This window comes from Lepidochelys olivacea, assembly GCF_965140295.1.
Source record: "Lepidochelys olivacea isolate rLepOli2 genome assembly, chromosome: 2".
Taxonomy (NCBI): domain Eukaryota; kingdom Metazoa; phylum Chordata; order Testudines; family Cheloniidae; genus Lepidochelys; species Lepidochelys olivacea.
In genome coordinates, this window is record NC_140412.1 from 242,057,635 (window position 1) to 242,083,513 (window position 25,879).

Below are 25,879 nucleotides of genomic sequence, written 5' to 3' on the forward strand. Positions count from 1 at the left end.
TCAAAATTTGCACTGAAATCAATGGAAGTTCAGCACCACAATGATTGCAGGATTGGGCCCTGAGAGCCTGCTCTTGCAATATTTATTCATATAAGTAATCTGCATTTAGGTGAATAATCCCATAGGCCCAGATTCTGCAATCTGAGCTGCGTAAGCAGAACACTGTACCTGGGTAGGCCCACTGATTTAAAAGGAATTCTGCCTTGGGTGTTTGGATCCACCTGCACAAATCAGGCTGCAGGACCAAGGCCATAGACCTTAAGTGGTGCATATTCCCTGTGCTGGATTTCTGCAAAGGGGTGAATTTCACTCTTGTGAATAATGGTGGCAGCCTTGGGGTTCTTATGAGTTCAATTTCAGTTAATGCAGATTGAGTCTAGCAAAATATTGTGTCTCATCCTTTTATTCTAAGCAGTGATTTTCTCTTCTAGCAAATGAGACTCTATTACTATATTGTGTTTGTTACAAGATATTAAAAAGACAAGCTCTTTTAAAAACAATCCATCTATGCATAATAAAAGGCATCAGATATGGGATATTTTATGAAAATGTTTAATTCAACTGTTTCTTTGGAATGTAGTAGTCATAGTTTGGAAATTTTAAGTTACAGTTCAGTTCTATGTGGTTTTTATGCTACTCAGTGACTGAGAATACAAATGTCATTTAAAGTTAAGGCTTCACTGTTCATTTGAAACAACAATTTACAAGTGTCATATTGTCATAGAAAATAAAAATTTCTGTAAAAAAAATTTGCACAAAATTTTATGATGGTACAAAACATGAAGGAATAATATACCAGTAAAATGAAATCATTTTACTACAGAAGATTTTTATAGTTTTTCAATAAAGAAAAAAAATATGTTATTTTACACTTTAAAATTATGAAACAATCTAAAACAATATAAACTGAACATTTTGTAACACTGCCTTTACAAATTAATAACTCTATAAACATATAATTTTTTAAATATATTTATCAGTGCAAGATACTTTTTCAATCTAAAGTTGCAGTATCATTTTTCCTTTATTGAAGGGCAACTTTCATTCCAACACCTTCAGAGAAATCAAATCATCAGTGCTATATTCTTATTTTGATAATAAGGGCTGGATACCCAAGGGAGATGTATTCTTTTTTGTTTCTTAACAAGTTTTTCCATTCAGATTAGACCAAGACCAGGAGTTGATCCAAAATCCATTGAAATTACTGGAAAGACTTTGGATCAGGCCCCCCAAATTTGGATTTCTTTTATAAGGCAATACATGTATGTAGGTTAATGGAATGTACATTTTCTTATCTAAGGAAGAACAGACCCTAATGCAATTAAATTGCACTACTGTGATACAAGTGCAGTGAAAAAAAATTTGAAAAACAATCTTCTTTGGGATAATTAACTAGCTGCCTTGATACCAATATGGTTAGATTACTGTATGAGTTGGACATGATGGATAAAAATCCTGGCCGCATTGGAATCAATGGGAGTTTTGCCAGTGATTTGAATAAGGGCAGGATTTCATCCTAAGTCTCTACCTTTTGAAGGTTTTCTGTCTTTTTCTTATGTTCCTGAAGGAGTTCATAGTATTAGCAACTAATAGGTTTTTTTCTATTTTGTCTTATTGTAAAATAGTTAAACTTTCTCATCCCCACTGCCCTGTTACAAGGATACACGTGGATTTTCTGTAAGACTTTTTGATCTATCATTAGGACTGGTTGAATAATATACCTGGAACCATTTATCTGATGAATATTGATTACATTTATCACTTAAATTATTCAGGGCTAGATTGAGGCCTACTTAGTCCTAGCCCTGCATAGAGATACTGCATAGCTGTCCTATGGAAGCAGCTCGGGGAAAGAACTATGCATCCTAAAAATCACAATTATTTCCCTGGTTCCACTTTGCTCCAAGGAGGAAGCAAATCACTGCAGTGCTTTACTGAGACTCACTTCCCCCAAAAACCTTTGTGTTGAAATAAATCCACTGGTTGGTATATTAGGGGCATGTGGTATCCAAGTTCTGCCCACTTCCATCCCTCTTGCCCCACTTCCCACACACTTGCTTGTGCAAGAGGCTGATTTCACACTTTCATCTGCAATGGTGATCAGCCAGGCCATGAAAGGGCTGTGGGGATAGTTCTCACAGACCCTTACTCCCCTACCTGGATACCAAAGGGCAGTGACAATCTTGCCCTCAGTAACTCATTTCTTCTTACCTTGTTGGACCAGCTGCATAAGTGGCTGAGTATTATTTGCTGAACAATTTATTTGACAAATTTGTCACATCAATCATCAAACACATTATTTGTGAATATTTGTTTACATTATTCAACCAGCTGTATCTATCCAAAAAGCTGAGGGTACAAAGAAGCAGTACACCCTATAAAGAGTGCTGCTTATTCACTTGTAGCCAATAGCCAAAAGGCCTGGACACCATTTGATATAACCTGGCCTAAATGTTCATGTTCTATGTACAGTGTGGGATCTTATTCTGTCATAGAACATGAGAAACCCTGATTAGCATGAATACATACACACTTCAAGGGGAGAATAGAACCAGGGGAGGGGAATGTTTCTTGTTTTGGAGGCAATCTTTCAATAAGGAAATTCTTAATAATTTTCACATCTGTAACTATCTATTAATAGGCATCTTGGATTGGGTAAAATACATGTTTCACGACTAAGGAAAAAAGATACTGTCACTTTATGCTGTTAACAAGAAACCCAAAGTTCGACTTTGGAGGGTTACGAATTTTCCCTTATTTTTTTTAACACAAAGTCTAATAAAATCCTTTGCCATTACCAGCAAGTTAAAGCTGCAGTTTTCATTCCTTTACAATGGCATATGCTTATGCAATCTACTCAGAGAGAAAGAGAGAGAGAAAGAGAGAGTTTACATTTGAAAATACATTCTATATGAAAGAACAATAAAAGGGAATATTGCAGCTTTATACAAAAGGGTCAAGAGACATGAAATTGAAATACAGAAAGCAGAACAATCAAGCTAATTTGTCAAATATGATTAGCCCTTGCCTTTCCGAGGCTACTTTTTTACACTAAAATATACTTTCTTTTTAGTCAATGAGCCACCAGAATATGATTAAAGACAAGGGCTTTAACGGGAGGGAAACAGAGCTGTAGTTAATGTTAACACAATGAGAAGCAGTACAAACAAAAAGGCACTTGAGAGGACATACACTAGTCAGTGCCAAGGACTTTTTGTTTAGATTCTGGGCAGTACACTCGGTTGCCAGTTGTGTCTGATGATGGCACATATTCTTGTATGGAATTCACAAGCACGAAGTTTAGTACAACACTGAAAAACATCAATAAAATTTGACCGTATTGCTTCGTAAACAGAGCTGACACACTATATCAGTACTGATGCTACAGTACTTTTCAAAAACACCCTAATCCTTTTTTGCCTACGCACAACACGAGCAATTATACACAAAATACAGGTGCAGGAGTCCACTAAATTGCCATTACTCCAATATTTTCTGGGCACTGAGCTACAGACAGCATGTCCATCAAAAGGACCCCACTGAATACACTTTGTGACAGCATCTCGGATTTTGCACAATAAAAATAAAACTATCCATAAAAGAAAAACAAGAGAGAAGGAGAAAAAGAAAGACAAAATGAACTATAAGTCAATCATACTTGGTCTCAACACCAGCATTAGATTATTCCAAATAAAACCAACAGGAAAAGCAGACTGTACATGATTCAGATTGTTAACACAGATTGTTGTCCATGTTTATCAGTTATACTCATTGAAGCTCCTGAGAAAAGCTTGGCTCAGCGTTATCAACACACTTTTCAGCCTATACAGTAAAAGAAGATGGACAGTTCCCCAGCACAATCACGATATGTCCTTCCATTCCAATTCTCTTGAAACTTCTTTAGTTGCTTTTTACTTTCATGCTTCCGAATAAGAATTCTGTGTGTTTAGTTTATCTTTTTTCAATTTTACACCATCCACAAGTTCAAAATTGTAATTCTCCAGTGCAGATAAGTTCCTGTCTGACATTCCATTGTGCCAACAGGCACAGTACAGGACAACTCCACAGATGGCTCCTAGAAGCACCCCAAGTGCACTCATGGCTATAATAGTAATAAGAATGGGGTCTAGGGTCTTCAGCACATTGCCTTGCTTTCTGGCGACATTATCATTGTAGTGGTCTTCATGCTCACGATTCTGAGGAGTAAACCCTGAAATGGAATAATAATTGCAGCATTCACAGGACTGAGTATAAGAATGAGTATATGCAACTCAGGCTAAGAATGCACTGGTTTCTTTGGGAATGGAGGTGAGGTTTGGAGGAAGAATGTCTAGATTTTGACAAAAATTGATGCATCGTTTGAAAACACAATTTCTTTAGCGCAGTAATTTATAGGTAAAAACTACAGTATGGCCCAGATACTAGTTCAAGCTTGACTCTTATCTCTGAATTTGCTGTGGCTCATTTAGGGTATTATTCTTCTGCCTCAGAATTTGAGCGAGGCAGTGGGAGTCACTGGTATCAGGTATCAAGAAGGTAGTGTTCACCTGAGGCCCTTTGCCAGTATTCTATCGTTTTATTAAATGTGACTACTTTGGCTTCCAGAGATCAGAATCAGGCCCTGAGACAGGTACAGGGGAAAAAGCACTTTACAGATGAACTTGTTCTACCTCCTTATGTAAAATATTCAGTTGATGGCACAATGACTTCCCCCATCTCTATCTGGATTTATTACAGAGATATGATGAGGCTATAAAACCTGCTAACTTTACAGTAAAAACTGAAAGCGTTCTCTGGGTTAATCTTGCTTCCATTCAGTCAATAGTAACATTTCTATTGAATTCAGTGGAAGCAGGATTAGCCTCTTTGACGGCAAACTATGAACATATTGGGGCTATTTTTTTATCAGGTTAATGTGACAATTATGATACCTTTAATGAATATGTTGAGTGATCGATATATTTAGAACTATGATTATTACTGCTGGAGAAAACTGCACTGCTTTGGTTGATTGGTCATAAAGTTACATTTTCAGTGCACTGAGAGAAATTATTAGCCAAGAGAGTTTTGAGCGTAATTACCTGGGTATGACATGAACATACATTATACTATTTCCTTCAGCACTAAAGATCACTTACAGACAAAAAAATTCTAACCAGGTTTGCATTATATGGTGAGCTTTAGAATGAGTAGCTTTATGCTACTGTTCTTTACAATCTGATGGACTTTTATTATTTATATCTACTTAAAACCTCTTTAAATATATTAGATATATTTTATATTTTGCAAAATATAAATGGCATCTACAGATAGATCATAAATATTCAATACTGTATATCATTATATAATTTTATTTAGTAAATGGGATGATAATAAATACTCAAATTCACATGAAAATGCGCCTTTTAATTTATTCTATTTTAACAACAAGACCATTTTTACCTGTTTGATTAATTTCTGGGTCGTCTTCGTCTATTTCATTTTCCACATCAGTTGATTCTAATGAAGCAAAGAGAAATGACATTGATTATTAGGGTTACAAACACTGATTGACGATCATGCTGGCAATAATGGTATTGCAGATTTTTCTGTGTCAGAGCCTCATTATGTCAGCTTGACAGAGCTGTTCATTACGTTGGAGCTTTGAAAATTAACAGAGAAAAAAGAAAGGTTTAAAAACTCCCCTCTGCCCAATCTTGGCACAGTTTTAGCGTTATCAGCAGGGGTTTTCCATGTCTGGGAAAGAGAAATCAGAATGAGAAATTAGCATCTCATTCATTCTATTTACAATTTTGGTGTCCAATCCTGTAACCCTTAATCAGAGAAGTAGTAATAACAAGAGCAGTACCACTGACTGCAATGGGACTACTTGTGTAAGTAAGAGTTGCAGGATCAAGCTCTTGATTGGAACTCAAAGGTCCAAATCCCTTGACCAGCATCCAGCCTGAGTAACTCAACTGGGGGGAGGGGGTGTAAGTAGGGAATTATCCTCCCCAACACAGCCAACTATGTGGGACAGGAGATGCTCTATAGGTTGGCTTATGGTCTTAATGTCCTGCTTAACATGGGGGAGGTTGCTGGAGGAACTGGATTATCCTAAACAACCAGTGTATGACAGCATGCAGGGTGCCCCACACAGCTGGATTCCACACTACGTAGGGAGTGGGTAGTTTCTTCAAATCCTGCCCCATCCTCCTGCAGAGAAGCCACAGTGGATTTACTGCATGTATGTGCAACATGCTGGCTGAGTTTTGTCCCCTGCTAGTGGACAAAGAGGATAAGAGTTTACTGTAGGTGATGGTGTTAGCCAAATGACAGAAACTGGGGCTGAAGGTCTTGGATTCTATTCCCCATCCCCTATGGTAGAATCATTACATAAGACACTTAAAGACAACAGGGTGGTGGCAGGACTTTACTCTTGGTGTACAGCTGGGATTGCTGCCAGAGTAACTGCAGTATGCTCTACCCATAGAGTTATTATGGAGTAACTAGAGACTGATCAGGAATTAAAGGTCTGAACTGCCCAGATGCTCCCAGATATAAATATCCATCTTTCCCACTGAGAGACTGAATGTACCATGTTCTTAAAACACTCAATGTTCCACACATCTAGAAGGTGGTAGTTAGGGGAATCAGGTCACAACCAATGCTGAATTACAGATTTAGCGGATGAAAGGAACATGGCAGATGTGATCTATCTGGGTTTTCATAAAGCATGTGATACAGTGCTTTGCAAAATCCTATCATAAATATTAATTCATATTGGCAGAGATAAGAACATTTAGTGTGTGTTTTGAAAACTGACTAAAATACTGTAAATAAATGGTAATGATAAATGCATTAAGCTTTGGGGAAGGTGATTAGTGGGGCTGGGCTGGGATCACTGCGAGGATCAGTCTGATACAATATAGCCACTAATGATCTAGAAGAGGGAGTAAGTAGCATGTTCACAAAATTCACTGATTAACTAAATTGGTTGAAATTCTGAAAATCAATTAGAACAAAGAAAGATACGAAGGGACTTAAACAGATTAGCAACATGATGATCGAAAAGGTCTTTTAATTTCTGTCTTCTGTAATTATATGGTTGCCTCATCTTGGAATGCTATCCGCAGTTAGGGGTTGGTATTTCAGAATTATTTCATCCAAGATGGTGGCATGCGCCATTTTGGCCCTGATCCTGCAGTCCTTGACTTTATTGGGAGTTTTGCCTGAGTAAAGACTGAAGCAGTAGGCCACATCATGACCTTGTTCAGAGTGCAAAACTCTCACTATAATCAATAAATCAATCCATTGCATGATATAGCCCTTAGCAAAACAACAGCTATCAGAGCAGGATGAATAGTGTTCTGGATGAGACTTTTGTGGTTTCTTCCAGTCATACTTACTTTGGCAATCCTCTTGTGCTATGTGGTTGTCAATATTAATGTCATCTACAGCAATTCCTCCATGTCCTTTTCCAATTTCTCCCTCGACAACCACCTGGCAAAATTAGATAATTTTACATTGGCTTTAGTGTTAATGCCCAATAACTGTGTTCAGGAATTCTCAAACAGTTCTTTAAAAAAGCATCCAGCTTAAGTTCACATGATGTCACATGTACATGTACTTTGCTTGGTTTTGGTCAATATTTGTTGCATACCAATATTGCATTATGTAATTTCACACCTTTTCTAAAGACTTTTAAATTGAGAACAATAGATGTAGTAAGGTTGAAACTTTATAAAGGTGACAAATGGTTGGTAAAGCAGTTCAACTAGCCTTCTGCAACAAACTGCTTGTATTCCTGTCATCTAGAATCCCATGAAATATGCCACTGCTGTTATTGTCATGGCAATAACATCCCACATGCAGCTACAACATTGTCTACAAAAATTGTTCCTTGACATTTTCTACCATCTCATATGAAATATAGCCGGCACAATCTCTCAGACCTTGACTCTGTTGCCCCAGAACAAATCCAACCAATCTTACCTGATAATGTTTCACAGACTTGTGAAGAAGGACACGTCCTTCTTTCCAGCAGTTCCCCTGATGTCCACTCAGTGTCCACAGAACCTGATCATATTCATCTGGCTTCTGGTATCTCAGTTTGATCTTCAAGGTGCCAACATGGGGCCCAGACATATGATACCAGAAAGTCATGCAGTGTGCAGAGTTCTGAGAGTAAATCACAGGGCTTAGCAGCCGTGCAACCTTGCCTTTCTGGTTTTCATCAGCTTGTGAGTAAATGAAATTGCCATCTCCTGCTGTCACAATAATAGTGTGTTAGAAACAGTGACCAAGTTTCATTTTTTGTTAGCCTAACAGACCAAAATATTCCAAATCACTCTATCCTCTTCCAGATTTATCTGTTAAGAGTCACACTGTTAAGGTAGGTGGAGTATTTACCTGGGGAATTTTTAAAAATGATACATTAGCAATAACTTCTTTTGGTTGTAAATCACAGCTAATGACTTTCTGTAATTCACCATGATCATGTATAAGTCTGATAGCGAACTGAACTGTAGCATCATGGTTGATGTTCACTGCTAAGGCATGCAGAGGTCATTCACAGTTGCCCAGGAAAGGAGACTAAAACATGCTCATTACAATGAGTGTTCTGTTTTTCAGTGTATGCCTACTGACAAGAGACATCTATGTTGCACCAGTCTAGATATAAATACACCTTGGCTTGCCCTACAATTATTGTGTGAAGGACTATTTTAACTCTGTTTTCAAATTGTGCAGTGTTTATATTTTTTAGGAAGGAATGAACATAGAAGTATAAAACCATTTTGAATAGCCATGGTTAGACAGGAACTGAAATACAAACATTGCTGCAGAAGTGATTTCTATTTAAAGCTGAACCACAATAAATAATGGCTGGACAAATTAATCTCTGGAATTACTCGATTGATTTCAGGGATGAATTTTGATTCAATATATTTGTGTGAAATACTCTCCCAAAACACCAAGAATGTGCTGGGATTTCCAAAGCGTGCAAGTGAGTTAGGTGTCCTGGGATTTGGGTGCCTAACTCCCTTAGGCTCCTTCAGGAATCCCATCTTTAATGACTTTAAGTGAGAAGAATGTGGAAATTTTGTTCAGTTTGGGTAACAAAATTACACCAGTATGTTTCTCATAATGTCCATCCAACAAAGGATTATATTTAATTTCCATCCAACTAAGATTAGTTTATAGTTCATATACAGTACAGTTATAAGACAAAAAGAAAAGGAGTACTTGTGGCACTTAGAGACTAACCAATTTATTTGAGCATAAGCTTTCATGAGCTACAGCTCACTTCATCGGATGCATTCAGTGGAAAATACAGTGGGGAGATTTATATACACAGAGGAAGTGAAAAATGGGTGTTATCATACACACTGTAAGGAGAGTGATCACTTAAGATGAGCTAATACCAGCAGAAGAGCAGGGGGAGGGGTGAAGAAAAGCTTTTGTAGTGATAATCAAGGTGGGCCATTTCCAGCAGTTGACAAGAACGTCTGAGGAACAGTGTGTGTGTGTGGGGGGGGGGGGGGGAATAAACATGGGGAAATAGTTTTACTTTGTGTAATGACCCATCCACTCCCAGTCTCTATTCAAGCCTAAATTAATTGTATCCAGTTTGCAAATTAATTCCAATTCAGCAGTCTCTCGTTGGAGTCTGTTTCTGAAGTTTTTTTGTTGAAGAATTGCCACTTTTACATCTATAATCGAGTGACCAAAGAGATTGAAGTGTTCTCCGACTGGTTTATGAATGTTATAATTCTTGACGTCTGATTTGTGTCCATTTATTCTTTTACATAGAGACTGTCCAGTTTGACCAATGTACATGGCAGAGGGGCATTGCTGGCACATAATGGCATATATCACATTGGTAGATGTGCAGGTGAATGAGCCTCTGATAGTGTGGCTGATGTGATTAGGCCCTATGATGGTGTCCCCTGAATAGATATGTGGACACAGTTGGCAACGGGCTTTGTTGCAAGGATAGGTTCCTGGGTTAGTGGTTCTGTTGTGTGGTATGTGGGTTAGTGGTTCTGTTGTGTGGTATGTGGTTGTTGGTGAGTATTTGCTTCAAGTTGGGGGGCTGTCTGTAAGCAAGGACTGGCCTGTCTCCCAAGATCTGTGAGAGTGATGAGTCATCCTTCAGGATGCATCCTTGATGATGCATTAGAGAGGTTTTAGTTGGGGGCTGAAGGTGATGGCTAGTGGCGTTCTGTTATTTTCTTTGTTGGGCCTGTCCTGTAGTATGTGACTTCTGGGTACTCTTCTGGCTCTGTCAATCTGTTTCTTCACTTTAGCAGGTGAGTACTGTAGTTGTAAGAATGCTTGATAGAGATCTTGTTTGTCTCTGTCTGAGGGGTTGGAGCAAATGCGGTTGTATCGTAGAGCTTGGCTGTAGACAATGGATTGTGTGGTGTGATCTGGGTGAAAGCTGGAGGCATGTAGGTAGGAATAGCGGTCAGTAGGTTTCCGGTATAGGGTGGTGTTTATGTGACCATCGCTTATTAACACCGTAGTGTCCAGGAAGTGGATCTCTTGTGTGGACTGGTCCAGGCTGAGGTTGATGGTGAGATGGAAATTGTTGAAATCATGGTGGAATTCCTCAAGAGCTTCTTTTCCATGGGTCCAGACGATGAAGATGTCATCAATATAGCGCAAGTAGAGTAGGGGCGTTAGGGGACGAGAGCTGAGGAAGTGATGTTCTAAGTCAGCCATAAAAATGTTGGCATACTGTGGGGCCATGCGGGTACCCATAGCAGTGCCGCTGATTTGAAGGTATACATTGTCCCCAAATGTGAAATAGTTATGGGTGAGGACAAAGTGATATATGCCATCATGTGCCACCAATGCCCCTCTGCCATGTACATTGGTCAAACTGAACAGTCTCTGCGTGAAAGAATAAATGGACACAAATCAGATGTCAAGAATTATAACATTCATAAACCAGTTGGAGAACACTTCAATCTCTCTGGTCACTCGATTACAGACCTAAAAGTCGCAATATTACAACAGAAAGACTTCAAAAACAGACTCCAACGAGAGACTGCTGAATTGGAATTAATTTGCAAACTGGATACAATTAACTTAGGCTTGAATAGAGACTGGGAGTGGATGGGTCATTACACAAAGTAAAACTATTTCCACATGTTTATTCCTCCCCCCACCCCCACTCTTCCTCAGACGTTCTTGTCAACTGCTGGAAATGGCCCACCTTGATTATCACTACAAAAGCTTTTCTTCACCCCTCCCCCCGCTCTCCTGCTGGTATTAGCTCATCTTAAGTGATCACTCTCCTTATAGTGTGTATGATAACACCCATTTTTCATGTTCTCTGTGTATATAAATCTCCCCACTGTTTTTTCCACTGAATGCATCCGATGAAGTGAGCTGTAGCTCACGAAAGCATATGCTCAAATAAATTGGTTAGTCTCTAAGGTGCCACAAGTTCTCCTTTTCTTTTTGCGAATACAGACTAACATGGCTGCTACTCTGAAACCAGTTATAAGACAAGACCTTATGCTAGTGTAAATCAGAAAATCTCTATGGAAGTCAGTGCAGCTATGTCCATTTACACCAACCAAGGATCTGGTCCATAATCCTTAAAACTCTACAATAGATTTCTACAAACATCTCAGATGGCAGGACATAAGACTTATCCCGAGATCACGTAACAATGCATTGTGATTGCAGATGTATTTCTGCATATGAAGCGATGCAAATGGCATTAGAACTAAGTAATTTTGAATGTAGGAGGGAGAAAAGGAACAATAAAGGTATATAACACCTGAATTCTAAATTAGGTAATATCTGTCCACGCACACATCCAGTGTTTAAACAAAAGAAAAGAAAAAAAGCAAGGGTTGTATGTAACATAAGGCTATGGAAGAACAAGGCTATATTTTCAGGATTGGTGTTTATTTCTGTACAGTGTAGTGATATTAATACCCTAAAGCAGTGCTACCCAAAGTGATGGTCCGTGGACCAGAGCTGGTCCGCGAGCCATCAGCTGCCGGTCTGCGCGCACATTGGAAAAAAAAATTGCCGGTCCCCCACATCAGATAGCTTGAGTAGCACTGCCCTAAAGTACCTTTAGAACAACGTTCATTTGAGTGTTTTGTTGAGGTGTTGTAATGTGTTCCAAACTGGGCCAATGGGGGCTGACCAGCCATGCCACTCTGGGAAGTATGCGAGGGAGGAGACAGTAAAAGCTGAAGGAAGAAAGAAGAGAGGAGTGGGAGCCAGGAGCTAAAGGCAGTAGAGGTGAGAAAACTGGCCTCTCTAATGTGAAATGGGGGTGTTTCTGCTTTATTAGACTAATCATTGTTCAGTCAGATACCCAGTCCAAAGGGGATGCAGGGTAGATCAAGGTTTGGAAGAGCTCTGCACAGGAGCCAGGATGAAAATTATGTGATTCTTTCAGTTTTACTGCAATAAAGTTCTGTTCAGCTTCTCAGGCAAGGGTTTCTGTGCCTGAATGTTCCTCCCAGCCCTCCATTCTGTTCAGACTGCAACATATACATGTGCAAGTGTGCCTACAGGGTGGTGATAGGGAAATCTGAGGGGCGGGGGGAGAAGGGAAATGACTGAAGAGTTAGGCTGACTGACCAGGTTGGGAAGAAGTCAGTCCAAATATAACCATGTGGAGGCCTCATACCACATGTGTATGCTGAAGTCATGTGAGGCAGGCCTTGCAGTCTTAAAGCAATTGCTTCAGGGAGGGCGCTGTTGAAGTAAACATGACTTCAGGGGAGTTACTCCAGATTTATACATGTGCACATGAGAGCAGAATGTGACTCAAAATGGTTAATAATTTCTCTTCCATAATATATAAAGAACTCTGGAAGAAAAATTGCCTAACTTTAGTGACTTCAGATACTGGTCAGCTTGTCTATCACTGCAGTTCTGTGCAGCCAAACTGCTTGCTAGTAATCTACCTACATACCCATTTTGTAGCTGCTGCTGAGTGGGTGGCAAGCAAGGCAGGGGGAGACCACCTTTGAGTCAGAGAGGAAATTTAGGAAATTTTTGTGTGTTGCAGTAGGAGGGAGGAAAAGGGGCTTTAAGATAATGCTTTGGAAACTTCTCAAAGCTAGATACTGGAAATAAAAAGGTCCCTGTAATAGCAGAGCTTGGTAGGAACAACAAAATCTCATTTAAGAAATATCATTTCTTCAGCTCTTGACTGAAGACAAGTTCAGCCTCTATAATCTTTGGTAGCAAAGTGCAGATATTTCTCATTTCCAGAATATTATTGCAGTGCTGGGTCAGGAACTCTGTCTTCGTTGTCTTAATTAGAGCTTTACTTATGCATGCCTTTTAGATTTTGTCAGTCTCTGGCTAACGTAGCTTTTAACCTCCTTTCAATGTCAGATCTTATTGAACCATTTAACTTTACTTTGCATCAATTTTTCCACCATTACAGCCTTCATTTCAGCTAACTGCGTTTAGTTAATTTGATGCCATTTATTTGTACAGTGCCATTTATAGTCAAAGTATTTTAAGTTTTTTTTCTAAAACTACTGTACTTGTCTCAAGATTCAATTGAAAGTGTCTCAGAATTTAAGGAGTCCAATTTTATCTAATTTCCTTGTCATTCTCATTAGGCAAAGGGGCTGCAGAAGTGGAAAGGGGAAATTCATCTCTAGCACATTTAATTAGACTACACGTATGAAAAAGAGAACACTAAAACTAAAGATGTGCAGGTCATGAAATGCCCTCCCATCTCTGGTACTCATCAGTGTATCTATGATCCTGCTATGCCGAAGCCCGAGTTGGAGGGCACTTCTGGGAAAGGGGTTCCTCAGGATCAGCCAATCAGTTCTTTGAGATATTATTTCTTGAAGAACCATGTATGAAGAGGGGGATACCATCTGAGGTGGGTTGATGTTTGAAGAAGCCTTGGAAGTTACAATTCTATCTTATATATTGCTCCTTTGGTAGATGTATAACCATCATTATTAACAAGAATGCATAAGGATCCATTTATTATTATATTGGTTGTTAACTAGCAGTAACAGGATGAGTGACTGGATGGAAGGGTACTGCTGCAGACATTTGAAGTCTTAGTGCCCCGTAGAGGAGTTATCAACCAGGGGAATTGGGACTGATGATTATCTTCATTTCCTGACAAAAAGGCACATTTGTCTTGGCAGTAGCAGACTCAGGAGACCATGAGACCACGACTGTAAGTCATGGGCTGGGTTAACTAGGGCATCATCTTCCTGAAAAGACATATTTTAGAATGTAGATACAGCAAAGTCTCATGCTCTGGAAGATGCTCTGGCACTACACAAATGCCCCTTTCCCCTAAAAGGTGACTCCATCATGAACTCATGATTACCTGTATGATCTTGAATAGGCCCAGTTTTGCTAGTCAGCACTGACCACTTTAAATCTACTTGGCTGTCGTGTTCCCAGTGGCACAAAGTCTTGTGAGATCCCCAACCAAATCCACAGTTGAAACCATATGCTGGCAACTCTGCAGGAACAGAGGAAGGTGGGGCAAAAATAAAAGGATACAATTTATCAATATAACTTAAGATTTTTTATTTAAACAACAACAACAAACTACCTTGATTAGTCTATGGAAATAACCATTTCTACTTGAAATTCTGAGAAGCCCTTACAGATCAGGATTGCAAGGCAATAGCTAAAATAGCCAATTATTTCCAATAACTTATGTAGCTATTTTCTCCTGGTTTTATGGGCTAGACTGTGGCAAGGAACCTCGCTCATTTACAAGAGCCAGCCACAATGTGGCTAGGGAGCAAAGCCACTGCTCCATGAGGTAGTGGTACTCATCTCAGCAAAAGGACTGGGATGAGTGAACAGCAAGCAGATTTGGCTCTGTGAAGCGTGGAGGATCAGGTGGTGGACCTCCTGCTTCAGAATTCCACCTGGGAATTCAGCTTCAGCATGGCTCTTCCATACATTCCAAGACAGGGCTTTTTAGGCTATGTCTACATTAGAAGTTAGGGGTGTGATTCCTCTGCTCTCCTCATTGCACTAGCATGGATATAAATAGCAGTATAGACATGGTAGCCATGGTAGTGGCAGCAGAGGCATGGCTGAGCCATCGTGAGTACAAACTTGCTGTGCTCAGCATGGATCAGCTGTGCCTTCACTGCCACTACTGTGGCGGCTACACTGCAATTTGTACTCATGCTCGCTCCATGTATACACCAGCAGGGGAATCACATCCCTAGTTCACAGTGTAGTAATAGCCTTAGACACTGGTAAGCCCTATGTATAGTAGTGCCAATGGCTTTACATTAAAATGCAAGACCAAGTTCTTTCCATAGCGTATATGTGATAACTGACAATTCTCTGCTCACCCACATTTCCACTCACAACAATATATGTAATATAAATGTACTTGAGGGTCACAAGGAAAAAATTGTGCCAAAGCCACAAAATGAGAGTCTCTTAATTAGTGATGGGTGAACCACATGGAGATTTGGTTTGGATAATTCATCAAAAATTCAGAGGATTATCTATGTCTCTGAGGAGGGCTACAAAACTGGTCTGAAAAACTCATAAGAAAAGGTTTTTAGGATTTCTGGTCCCAGGCAGAACCAGAAAGTGCAGAGAGGCTTGGAAAAGGAAGAATAAAATAAAGCTAGTCAAATATTTTTGAATATATAAATGTTTGAGTCCACTCTGATTTTATGTGACCTGATTAACTCATCTGCTCTTTGAAACATTATCAGATAACTTTTGTTGTAATACTTGTGGCTCAAAGAAGATGCTGTTCCAATTGTCATATTTTTTTTCTAATTGTTCATACCATAAGATTTTGATTTGTGTAATAGCTCACAATAAAATTTGGTTATGAAAAACAACAACAAAAAGTCAGACACGCTAATGAAAGGATTTGGGACAAACATGGCTCCAATAACAATGCAAACAACTCTGTAGGAAAGGCCTGCTGGCAATTACAGTACATAGGTTTAGTAACAAACAGTTTCAGCATCTTTCAGACAAGTTGGCCCACAAGATGGCAGCATTGAAATGGACAAATAAAAAATGAAAAGAGACAAATGTGGCCCATTGCCCACAAGTTCCGTGTAAAACAAGAGAAGTCTGGTATTATGGGGTTTATTATGGTCAGGATGAGATCATATCTTGTTTTCAGCTTCTCTTCAACTCTGCCTAAAGGTTTAATACAAAGCAGTTTTCAATGGAACTTGGAATTCGAATGGATAGATGTTACAAAAGATAGGATGGAATTCTTTGCATTTCTGGTTTCCAAAAACTGTTTCAAAATCTGTTACACTTTGTCCCCTTTGGAAGAGGGGCTCATCTGAAGCAATGAAAATTCACAGTGGAACAACCCCCCACTCTCAACAAAGTGACTGCTCAAAGGGCCAAATCCTGAAGTCGTTATTCAGTTGTCCGTCAGTCCTCATTCAGGAAAAACTTCCATTAATTTCAATGAGAGTTTTGTGTGGGTAAGAACTAAGAACAGAGGGCCTCATGCGCCCATCAATATCAACTCGGGGACATGAGCTGTGCTCCTTTTCATTCTTATCTCCAACTCACAAGGAAAGCCAATGCAAATACAATGCAGTACCTGCAGTATTACAGAGTTTCCCCTACTTATTGTGAACCACCCTGCAGGGGAGGTACAGAAGGCAATTTCTGTTGGGGGAACCCTTGGAACCATAGCTCCTGAAGGATCCAAGAAGTAATAATGGAGCTGGGTTGTAGAAGAGAGGCAAGGGGCTACTGGGTGGATTCCCTATTCCAGGGGATCCCCCAGGCTCTTTTTGGACAGAGGGGATCCAAAGCTTGAAGGAGCAGAATTCCCAGCTTCTCCACAGAGCAGGGGGAGCATCTGGCCTGGAGGAAAGAACATGTAAGAAATGCCTTCCCACATAGGTTATTCTCACAGACAGTGGGGCCCTGAGTAAAGATTAAAGGGATTAGGCCCTAAAAGGGAACACTTCAAAGTCAAAGGAAGTTTTTGAAGGAAGAGAGCTATGTTGCAGTGATGTGAAAGTTTTTAAGTTAGCAAAAAATATCCTTTCACGGCTAAAGATGATGAGAAAGACAGCTGCGTCACATGGCGGTGACATTGCATCCATGAAATAGGACTTTAAAAAAGTAGAAGAAAAATGTTAAACAACATTTATTTGATTGAACCCCAAAGGCAGCATCATGCAAAGCTTGTGACATCCCTCACAACATACAAACCACAACACAGGAAAATTGTGATCTATACAGCACATTGGTCTGAAGCTATCACATAGCACACACAATGAGGCTGAAAAGACTGGGACTGTTTACTTTAGAAAGGAGACAAGTAACAGGGAACATGATAAAAGTATATAACACCGTGAATGGTCTAGAGAAAATTATTTAATTCTAAAAAAGAGTGCTGGAAGAGCTAGAAAACCTCATGCTTCAGGGTTTAAGTCAATCTCTAACTAGTAGGGATTCAGATGAGACCTTCATGGGGTGGGGGGGTACATTATCCAACGTATGCCTATTGTGGAGTTTCTTGCAACTTCCTCTGAAATATCTGGTGTTGGCCAATGCCAGAGACAGAATACTAGACTAGATGGACCCTGGTCTGAACTAATATGGCAGTTTCTATGTATCTGAGCTTTGGTGTGGTAGATACCATGGTTGGGAGTGAAAATGGGCTTCTTTTACCCAGATAGTCCCCTTGATTTCAATGGGCTAACTCTGGCTCACCTAACCCATGGGAGTAGTTCTGCTGAAGTTAATGGGACTTTTTTTGTGAGTTAGGCAATCAGGTTTGGGCCAGTGTATGCTTGCAGTTATTTGAAGTATTTGTTGCTCTGTCTCTATTGTTTTCTCAAAAATTGGCCTGGTGCTAATGCATATTTCAGAAAAACAGAACAGCAGTGTTAGGGAAAGGCATGACATTTCAGTGTGTTTAGAAAACAACTTAATGGGGAAGTGCAAGAATGGGCAGTAAAGAGATTAGGAATTAAAAGGGCCCATAAAATGAGAAATGGACATTTTAGCTATAGATATTTGGCTGAGGAGCACCAGGTGTAGAGCTGCTCTAAATCACACTCTTCAAGGTCCCAGGGAGTGATGCAATAGCTAGAGGTCAGCTGCAGCCATTCCCCCATGGACCCTATGTTGGCAGCTGTGAGAAAGGAAATTTAGATGCTGTGACACTGGGTCCATGCCACTAGAAGATCTTTTTGAACTACAGTGATCCTCTCATGACTTGTTAAGCAATCGCTAGGTTTGCTTTGTAACAACAGCATGGAGTAAACTGGCCATAGCTCAAATGCATATCAGGTTGTTTGCACTAGAAACAATTGGTTATGTGTGGCAAAATCCCCACTCTTTAAAAATGTAGGTTTATGTGGTATGGAATTAAACCAATTTATCCTCTCAGAAAGTATCCAATGGCTGTACTTCCAGGCTACATCTTGCTCACAGCTGTAATCATCAATGCTGCATATGAACAAGCTAGTCATTTGAAAATCCAGCTGGGTGAGTTCCTTTCAAGTCCATTTATCTTTCTTGGGACACAGTCTGACATATTTCTACAGTTGCACCAACTGGAGGCAAGAAGGAACAGAATGGCATTCAGGACATGAAGAAAACTCTTCATAGATGCTGTGAATCAGGGTTATCTGAACATTAAAATGGGAATTTATCAAAATAATTGGACCACGTCAGTGCTCACATACTGGATCTGATTCTCATTTACAGTATTCTCATTTACCACTCTGGCAGTGTAAAGCAGTCTTAAACTGGGAGTAAATTATATTTTCACACACTTTAAGGTCCTTTTACACTACTATAGTGGCAGGGCCGCGCAGAGGATTCAGGGGGCCTGGGGCAAAGCAATTTCAGGGGCCCCTTCCAGAGGCGTAGCCAGGTGAAGCGAACAAGGGGAGCGGACATAAAAAAAGGTGCCAGCCACTTGTACTCACCCGGTGGTGCTCTGGGTCTTCGGTGGCACTTCGGAGGCGGGTCCTTCACTCGCTCCGGGTCTTTGGCGGCATTGAAGGATCCGCCACCGAAATGCCGCCAAAGACCCGGAGCGCTGCCGGGTGAGTAAAAATTTAAAAGGCGCCAAAAAATTAAAAAGGTACCACTTGTGCTCAGTGGGAGAGCAGCCGCTGCCCCGCTCCCACCCTAGCTACGCTACTGGCCCCTTCCCTGTCTTAGACCTCAGACTTCACACATTCTCGTGGGGGCCTGGGGCAAATTGCCCCACTTGCCCCCCCCAGGCGGCTCTGTATAGTGGTGTAACGTTGCCCTAGTGTAAAGAGAATCAGACACACTCTACCTTAAAGATGTTTCTTGTCCCCTCATTTTACCTGATGTATCTTTGTAAACCAGTTATTACAATTGCATGAAACAAAACATTTGATTTATTAACTTTCCTGATTTACACAGGGCTGTGCACACCTGTTGAGCACATATAGTGCAAATACACAGCTTGGTTTATGTGTAAATAGGCAAGAGTTGAGCATGCCACTTGGTTCTTTAAATCAATTCCTTGCCACTGCAAGAGAGGTTTAAAAAGAACTGGGCTGACAAGGCACAGGAATGACACTTGTCAAGTAGTCATCTTGGTGGGCAGGACTGTTAATGCCACATTAGGTGTCTGGGTGACTCGACACTTTTCAACTTTTGCAAGCAGTTTAGATACTCTCCTAAGAAATTCAAACCTTTAAGCATTTTTTATTCCATTCTTGTTTCTAACTTCCCTAGGACTCAGCCCCACTGACATCAATGGCAAAAATCTCTTTGATTTAAATAGAATCAGGACCGAATCCGAGGGCCGTTGACTGCTGTACTGAAGTTACACTTGGAGCAGCTGAGGAGAGGGGGTGGAGAAAGATGGCTCTAAGTCACTCCTCCAATCCTGGGTCAGTGGGGGCCAAAGAGGTCCCAGGAATAACTTAGACCAGCTTCAAGGTTAGTTTAAATTACACTGCTTGCAACCAGTAGCTGCAGAGGCTGGGGATCTGAGTAGGGATCTTGCACTCTGCCCGACCCCATCCCTCCCAAACTTACTTGCCCCTTTTCTGCCACTCCATGTCCAAGGTTGACCCTTATGACAACAGGAATGGGTGATGGAGAGCCACTTACACTGCCTTCACATCACTAGAGATTTCCCCAATGTTAGGGAATATCCTCAGCTTCCCCTTTATGCAGCGTTTAAGGATGCCTTGCAGTGAGGCAGTGCAAAGATTCTGGAACTTTTGTTTTAATTTATAAACATTTTTTCAGGGACCATCACTATTTTATCTGGCTGCCCATCTGTCTGTGAGCCTTTGTTATATGCTGCCACATGGAGAATTGGAGTTTGGGATCGGCGCTTATCCCTTATGCCATGGGAGGAAGTAGTGCCTAGGTGAACACAAGTGACTGACTGAACAATAAAGGGAAATAACATTGGCAAGCTCTGAAGGGTGCCTCAAAGCAATGTCTTTAGCTGGAAAAATGCTGGCTCATCACAGAGCAAGTAACGGCAGTGTGGGGGGGCGGGCAGTAAAGAAAGACAATGAAGAGATCCTGAAAGACTCTACCCTGCCCTTGCCAAAAGTAGTCAGTCATATTACGGAACAGTCCACTCAAGCCAACAAGACTCAGCATAACTTGCAACTGGAGCTGTGTGCAGAGTGGAAATTCCATTTCATGGAGGATTTTGAGATTTCCAGATTTGTTTTCATTCCTATATGGAAGCAAATACCAAAATTTCAAAATTCTCAGTGAAAGCAAATTAAAAAACAATCACTCTGGCTTGGTCAGACTGTTTTGTTACAATATATAATACATAATAAGAATGTTAGAAAGAAAAAAATCATTTTGAAAGGAAAAATCAAAATGTTTCATTCTGAAAATGTCCTACTGGGATGTTTTGGAACTCTTCCCCACCCCCCCTTTTTACTGCAAAACAAAATGTTGACAGCATTGACATGATGTCACAAAGTATTTCGATTTTGACAGAACAACGTTTTCCAATCAATAACTGCTTTGTCTGACTTTTTCTGACCAGCTCTACCTGCAAGCTGGTTGTTCCCTCTAACCGAGGTGGTGCAGGAGCAGGCAGGCAGAGCTGTCTGTTGAGATCCCATCTTGACTCGAAAGCAGGACATTGCTCAGAATAATACATGCTGACTAAACACATGCCTAGGACAAGGGAAACAAATTCTGAGGTGGGGGGAAAGTTTTCACCTATACACCTTTATTCTGGGAATCAGAAATTAAGAACAAAAACAACTTCTAAACTAAGTCAATTTTGCTTCTTAATCAGGTCACCAGTGTCCTTAAGGAAGCATTCTAATTATTAACACAATTCTTTTTGCTTGAAGCAAAGCCTGATGGTGTCCTATTGTGGAGGAAACACTGATACACAGTTACACACCCTGTTAATAATAAATTACTTGGGAGACCGTGCCTGGCTGTGCTTTACTAAAGGAAATGGGAATAACTGAACATTGACCTCCTCACCAGTCCACAGTTATTAATGCAGAGCATTTAAAATTGCTGCTCATACTTTTAGGAGTTTGGGTTTTGTTTTTTTTTTAAATTGTACAGGATATTAAAAATGTCCAGAACTCAAATGCTGTGAAGCCTGGGCTGTGAAGCAGGGGGAAGTAGCAAATGAAGGATTGTAAAAGCTGTTAGCTATTGTATTGATTAAGGAAAGATGACTTGCTGCCCATGACAGCTCCTTTCCTCTTAGTGCAAGTTTATGGTAGCAGTTTATATAACCCCATTTTGAAAGTACTTGCTAGAAAATAATATTGTAAACTTGCCAGCTCTGTGGTGGAGAAAACTGGCAAACTTTCTTTATCTTGGTTTTGCAGAATTGTGAGGGATGTCAATAGTGAATCTGTCTTTCTGTCTGTTTTTTTCATCTGGAGCTTGCAAACAGTGTCACACATATGCTGCATTTAAATGGAGTTTGTGGCGTGATTAAGTTAGTTTAGTTTATAACGAGTATTGTCACCATTAGGCATTTGCAGAAGGAAATATTGCTGTTGACTGCATATACATGTGGATGAAAGGAGTTAAATATTTACTGTACAAAGCTCAAAGACCAGATGCTTCTTTACTTCAGAGACTTTTAGGGAACAGAAAGCCAGGAAGTGCTGCAATTCATTATTTTTGTCTTTGGCATGAGATTTGGGTAAGGAATTTACTATGTTTTTAATGAGAAAATTTCTTTTTTATACCTGGCTGTACTGTACTGTCTATTACTGTCGGCTTTTCTGTAGTCAGCACTGTAGTACCACCTGAAAAATAAATTATACATGATATGACACATGAAACAGGACAGTAAGACACAGCAATCATTAGGAAGTTTCTAAATATACATGAAAAATATTACCGAGATGTTTGTCTGGCTAAGCACATACATATGTGAATGTGCATGCATAAATCTCATACAGAATGAGCGAGAGAGAGAGAGAGAGAGAGAGAGATCTGGTTTCCTTTTTCAACACAAGAATAATAGAAAATATTAATAACAAACAGCACCTATGTAGAGCTGTATATCGAAGAAACCATTTAGAAACACTGACTAATTAATGCTTACAACGTTCACTGTGATTGTCCTCATTTTATGAATGGTGAAAATTAGGCAGAGAAGTGAAGTAACTTACAGCAAGTCTTCCTTGAAGTAACTTACTGGCAGAGCTGGGGACTAGAATTCAGGACTTCCTAAAACCCAACTCTGCACTCAAGCATCCATACTATGCTGCCTCCCAAATCAGGGATAGAAAAGATCTACATTAGGGAACCTAGTCCATCCCCAGCGACTGCAGGATCCTTCCCCAGCATTGTCTTGTAGCTAAGTTGTGAGGAGAGTTCACATCAAAACTCCACAAGGCTCAGCTGGATCTGGGCTAGAATCTGACACAGACTTTGTGCCTGTGGAAGGGATGAGATGGATGAAAAGCTTCTCTTCTATCCTGACATGGACAGCCTGGATCTTGTGTTCAGGCACACGGGATAGAATGGAGAAACTATTCCACGTGTTTTCTTCTTGGAGCAGGTAGGCAAGGAATGGGTGGAGCCTTGGTTCCACTCTGCACTCAGTAATTTACTGCTGATGTCATCATATTGATAAAGGAAACAAAAAGTAAAGGAAGAGGAACGCTTGTTTATGAAGCAATAGGCTGCTGATTATCAGCCAAATCTCCCTTCTCTCACCAGTAAGTTTTACACGTTAGAGAAAGGCCTAGGATGAGTTTTAATGAAATTGAATGCTCAAGCTATATTGGTTTTCTGTCTGAGTGAGTGATATAATGGAGAGTCTGATGACGATGCAGGAAGACACACAAATAATTTAGCTATATTTGGGGCCAAAGTGTACCAGGGAAGAATCTGGTCTAGAGTGTAATGACAGTTATATTGTCAGACAAGGTTATTTTGATACTTACATTTGTGTAAATACTATCAAGCAGCTGAATCTGACAGAGTTATATATTTGAGAATGTAACCTTTCACATGCTAATTGAAAACTAGCAAAAAAAGGGAAGAAGCTGAAAAATCAGCTCTTCACCTGTCCAGTATCCGTAGTGTGGCACACAATTTACACAGCATAAAACATTCCTTTTATACATTTTGAAAATTCACTTAAATAATTAAATTAGCATCATTACATGTTTGTGTTATGTATATTATCTCCATAAAATACCACGTGTCTGAACAGTGCCTAGCACAATGGGGGCCTGATGCAGGCTGGGGTTTTTAAGTTCGATTGTAATACAAGCAATGAATAATATTAAAGCCTGAAGGCTTTATTGAAAAGCTTTATATAAAAAGGCAGTGTTGTGCAGTGGAAATAGAGCACTGGACTAAGAGCCAGGTGACCTGGTTCTGTTCCCTCCCCGAGTGGCCTAGCACTTAGGGAAGACTGAAGGCTGCATCACTGTGTTGGATGGTTCAGACTGCTCCCTGTAGTGTATTGTAGAGTTGGCCAGGTTGGATGGTTGGGGCCATGGTCTCATATCCTCCTGATATGGGTGCAGTTCCTTTCTCGCTGGAGAGCAGGGACTGTGAATGTCATTGAACTGGGAAGCTCTTTGTGTGCTCCTTCCTTCTTCCCCCTACCCCTCAGATGGGGCACCTGTGCCATGCACCATCTGCTCCTAAACTGTGAGCCTTGCAACTAGGGGCCCCAGTTGAATGTCATCACAGAAGGCCCCAGATTTCTTTGAATCAGCTCTGGAGATATATGCATGCAAGAAATCCAAAGGTTTACTGATGCTGAAAGCTTTCTGAACTATTTAGCAGTCAGATGGTATTTCCTTATTTCAGATTCACTGCTTTGGCTATTTTCAAAAGAATAAAAATCAGCTAGGATACTGTGATTTGAAAAGCAGGGACTGGGACTGTGCAGTGCCACTTCTGCTCAAAAGATCTGTATTTTTTAACTATGAATAAAACCCTCTGTTTGCAACTTGTGTTTACAGGAAATACAGTGAAGGCTCAGAAGGAGCTGGATGCTGAAAGGGCAGGTTTTTTGCATCCACTCTTGACTGCTTCCAGTGCAAGCCCCCCTCCCACCCCCAACTATCTAAGGTTATCCAAAGTGCTCTCAGACACAGAGTGCCAAATTTAAGCCATATTTTATATTATGGATATAGGAAGCAATACACATTTAGTGGCTAACCATGGAAGGGAGTGATAGTGCAATAACTTGTATCAGTTTGTCTGAAAATAAGCCCTGTTGGTGTCAGTGTATATTTCTGCTAACCGAGGGCCTTTTCCAATAGATCAGACACATAATCCTCTGAGATATGTAAGCCACAGAAAAATACCAAAGCTGACTGTGCAGCGCCAACTTATGCAGAGAGAAGGGGTCTCTATGCACAAGAACAAAAAAGAAACATAAACACCCTGGTCTGTGGCCGTATGAGCCCACCGCAGTGCACTGCTTTGGACTCTTTGTCTTCCTATCTCTATGCTGGTGGGGGTATCCTGAAGACGTTAGCAGCCACCCCTTATATGGTTGTGTTGGAGGGACAGTGGAGAAGAGATAGATCACAGCTGTCTCTGTGTGAATGTGTATTTGTTTACTCAATGGCCTCTTGGGAAAGGGCAATGGCTAAGCAGGGAATCCTGCCCCAGATGGCAAGGGCACAAAAGAAGTGTGAAAATGGGCCTCTTGAGTCTCAGCAATACCCTCATTTTGAGCTACCTTTGGTATCAGAATAAAACTTTTCCTAAAGGTCTGTCCAGGGTTTTTTTCCTGAGGGAAAGTTAAATAAGGCATTTGGTTAGATGCAATTCTTGGTCCAAAAATGCCCTATCTGCCTGCTAGTCACTATTCTTTGCCTCAAAAATTACACAGTGGAGAAAACAATCAAAAGTATTGTCACATATAAAATGCAGATGCCTATGTTGTGACAGTGCAGACAATACAAACTGCATACCAATGTCCATTCATCATGAGTGATTCAATCAAGACAGACATTTAGCTGGTAATTGGTGATCAACATGAACTAAAATGAGGCTGCAATGGAATGAGGATGGTTTCTGCACCTGTCAGTTGGTAGTCATCACCTGTTCCGCTGTGACAGTTTGCCTGGTCATCATCACACTCATCTACAGGATTGCCCTCTGTAGTGGTAGGGACTGATGTCGGTGCTGAAACAAAATCCCGGGGTTACTCAGTTAAAATGTGTCCTGGGGACTTGTCATTGTCTCAGCTGTGCGATTTTGATGAACAAAGTATATTGTACTTCATGTGCTACAGTAGGTGAAAAGAATCCCCTTGGATTTCCTTGCTACAATCTGTTCACTGTCATCCCCCCCCACCGCCGCCCTTTAACCGCCCATTAAGGGTGTTTGATCTGAAGTGCAGGGAGGGAATGGGGGATTTAATCATAGTAACATCCTTCTATTATTTACAATCTGATGAGTGATA

At 40.4% G+C, this 25,879-nt stretch overlaps 1 protein-coding gene across 5 annotated transcripts in view; it reads right to left on the reverse strand.

Moving 5' to 3' along the window:
- Positions 1 to 556: 556 nt before the first annotated feature.
- Positions 557 to 25,879, reverse strand: part of NRP1 (neuropilin 1) — a 133,572-nt gene continuing 108,249 nt past the window's right edge. The window contains exons 12-18 of one of the 5 annotated variants that reach the window (XM_084620233.1): positions 25,495 to 25,599; positions 22,179 to 22,238; positions 14,333 to 14,470; positions 7,975 to 8,249; positions 7,389 to 7,482; positions 5,443 to 5,499; positions 557 to 4,210 (exon numbers count right to left, since the gene is read on the reverse strand). In XM_084620233.1, coding sequence (XP_084476359.1) covers positions 3,918 to 4,210; positions 5,443 to 5,499; positions 7,389 to 7,482; positions 7,975 to 8,249; positions 14,333 to 14,470; positions 22,179 to 22,238; positions 25,495 to 25,599 — 1,022 coding nt within the window. In that variant the 3' untranslated portion in view covers positions 557 to 3,917. Of the gene's footprint in view, positions 4,211 to 5,442; positions 5,500 to 7,388; positions 7,483 to 7,974; positions 8,250 to 14,074; positions 14,214 to 14,332; positions 14,471 to 22,178; positions 22,239 to 25,494; positions 25,600 to 25,879 lie in introns of those variants that run through there. The other 4 variants (XM_084620236.1, XM_084620235.1, XM_084620234.1 and 1 more) reach the window with 4 other exon arrangements.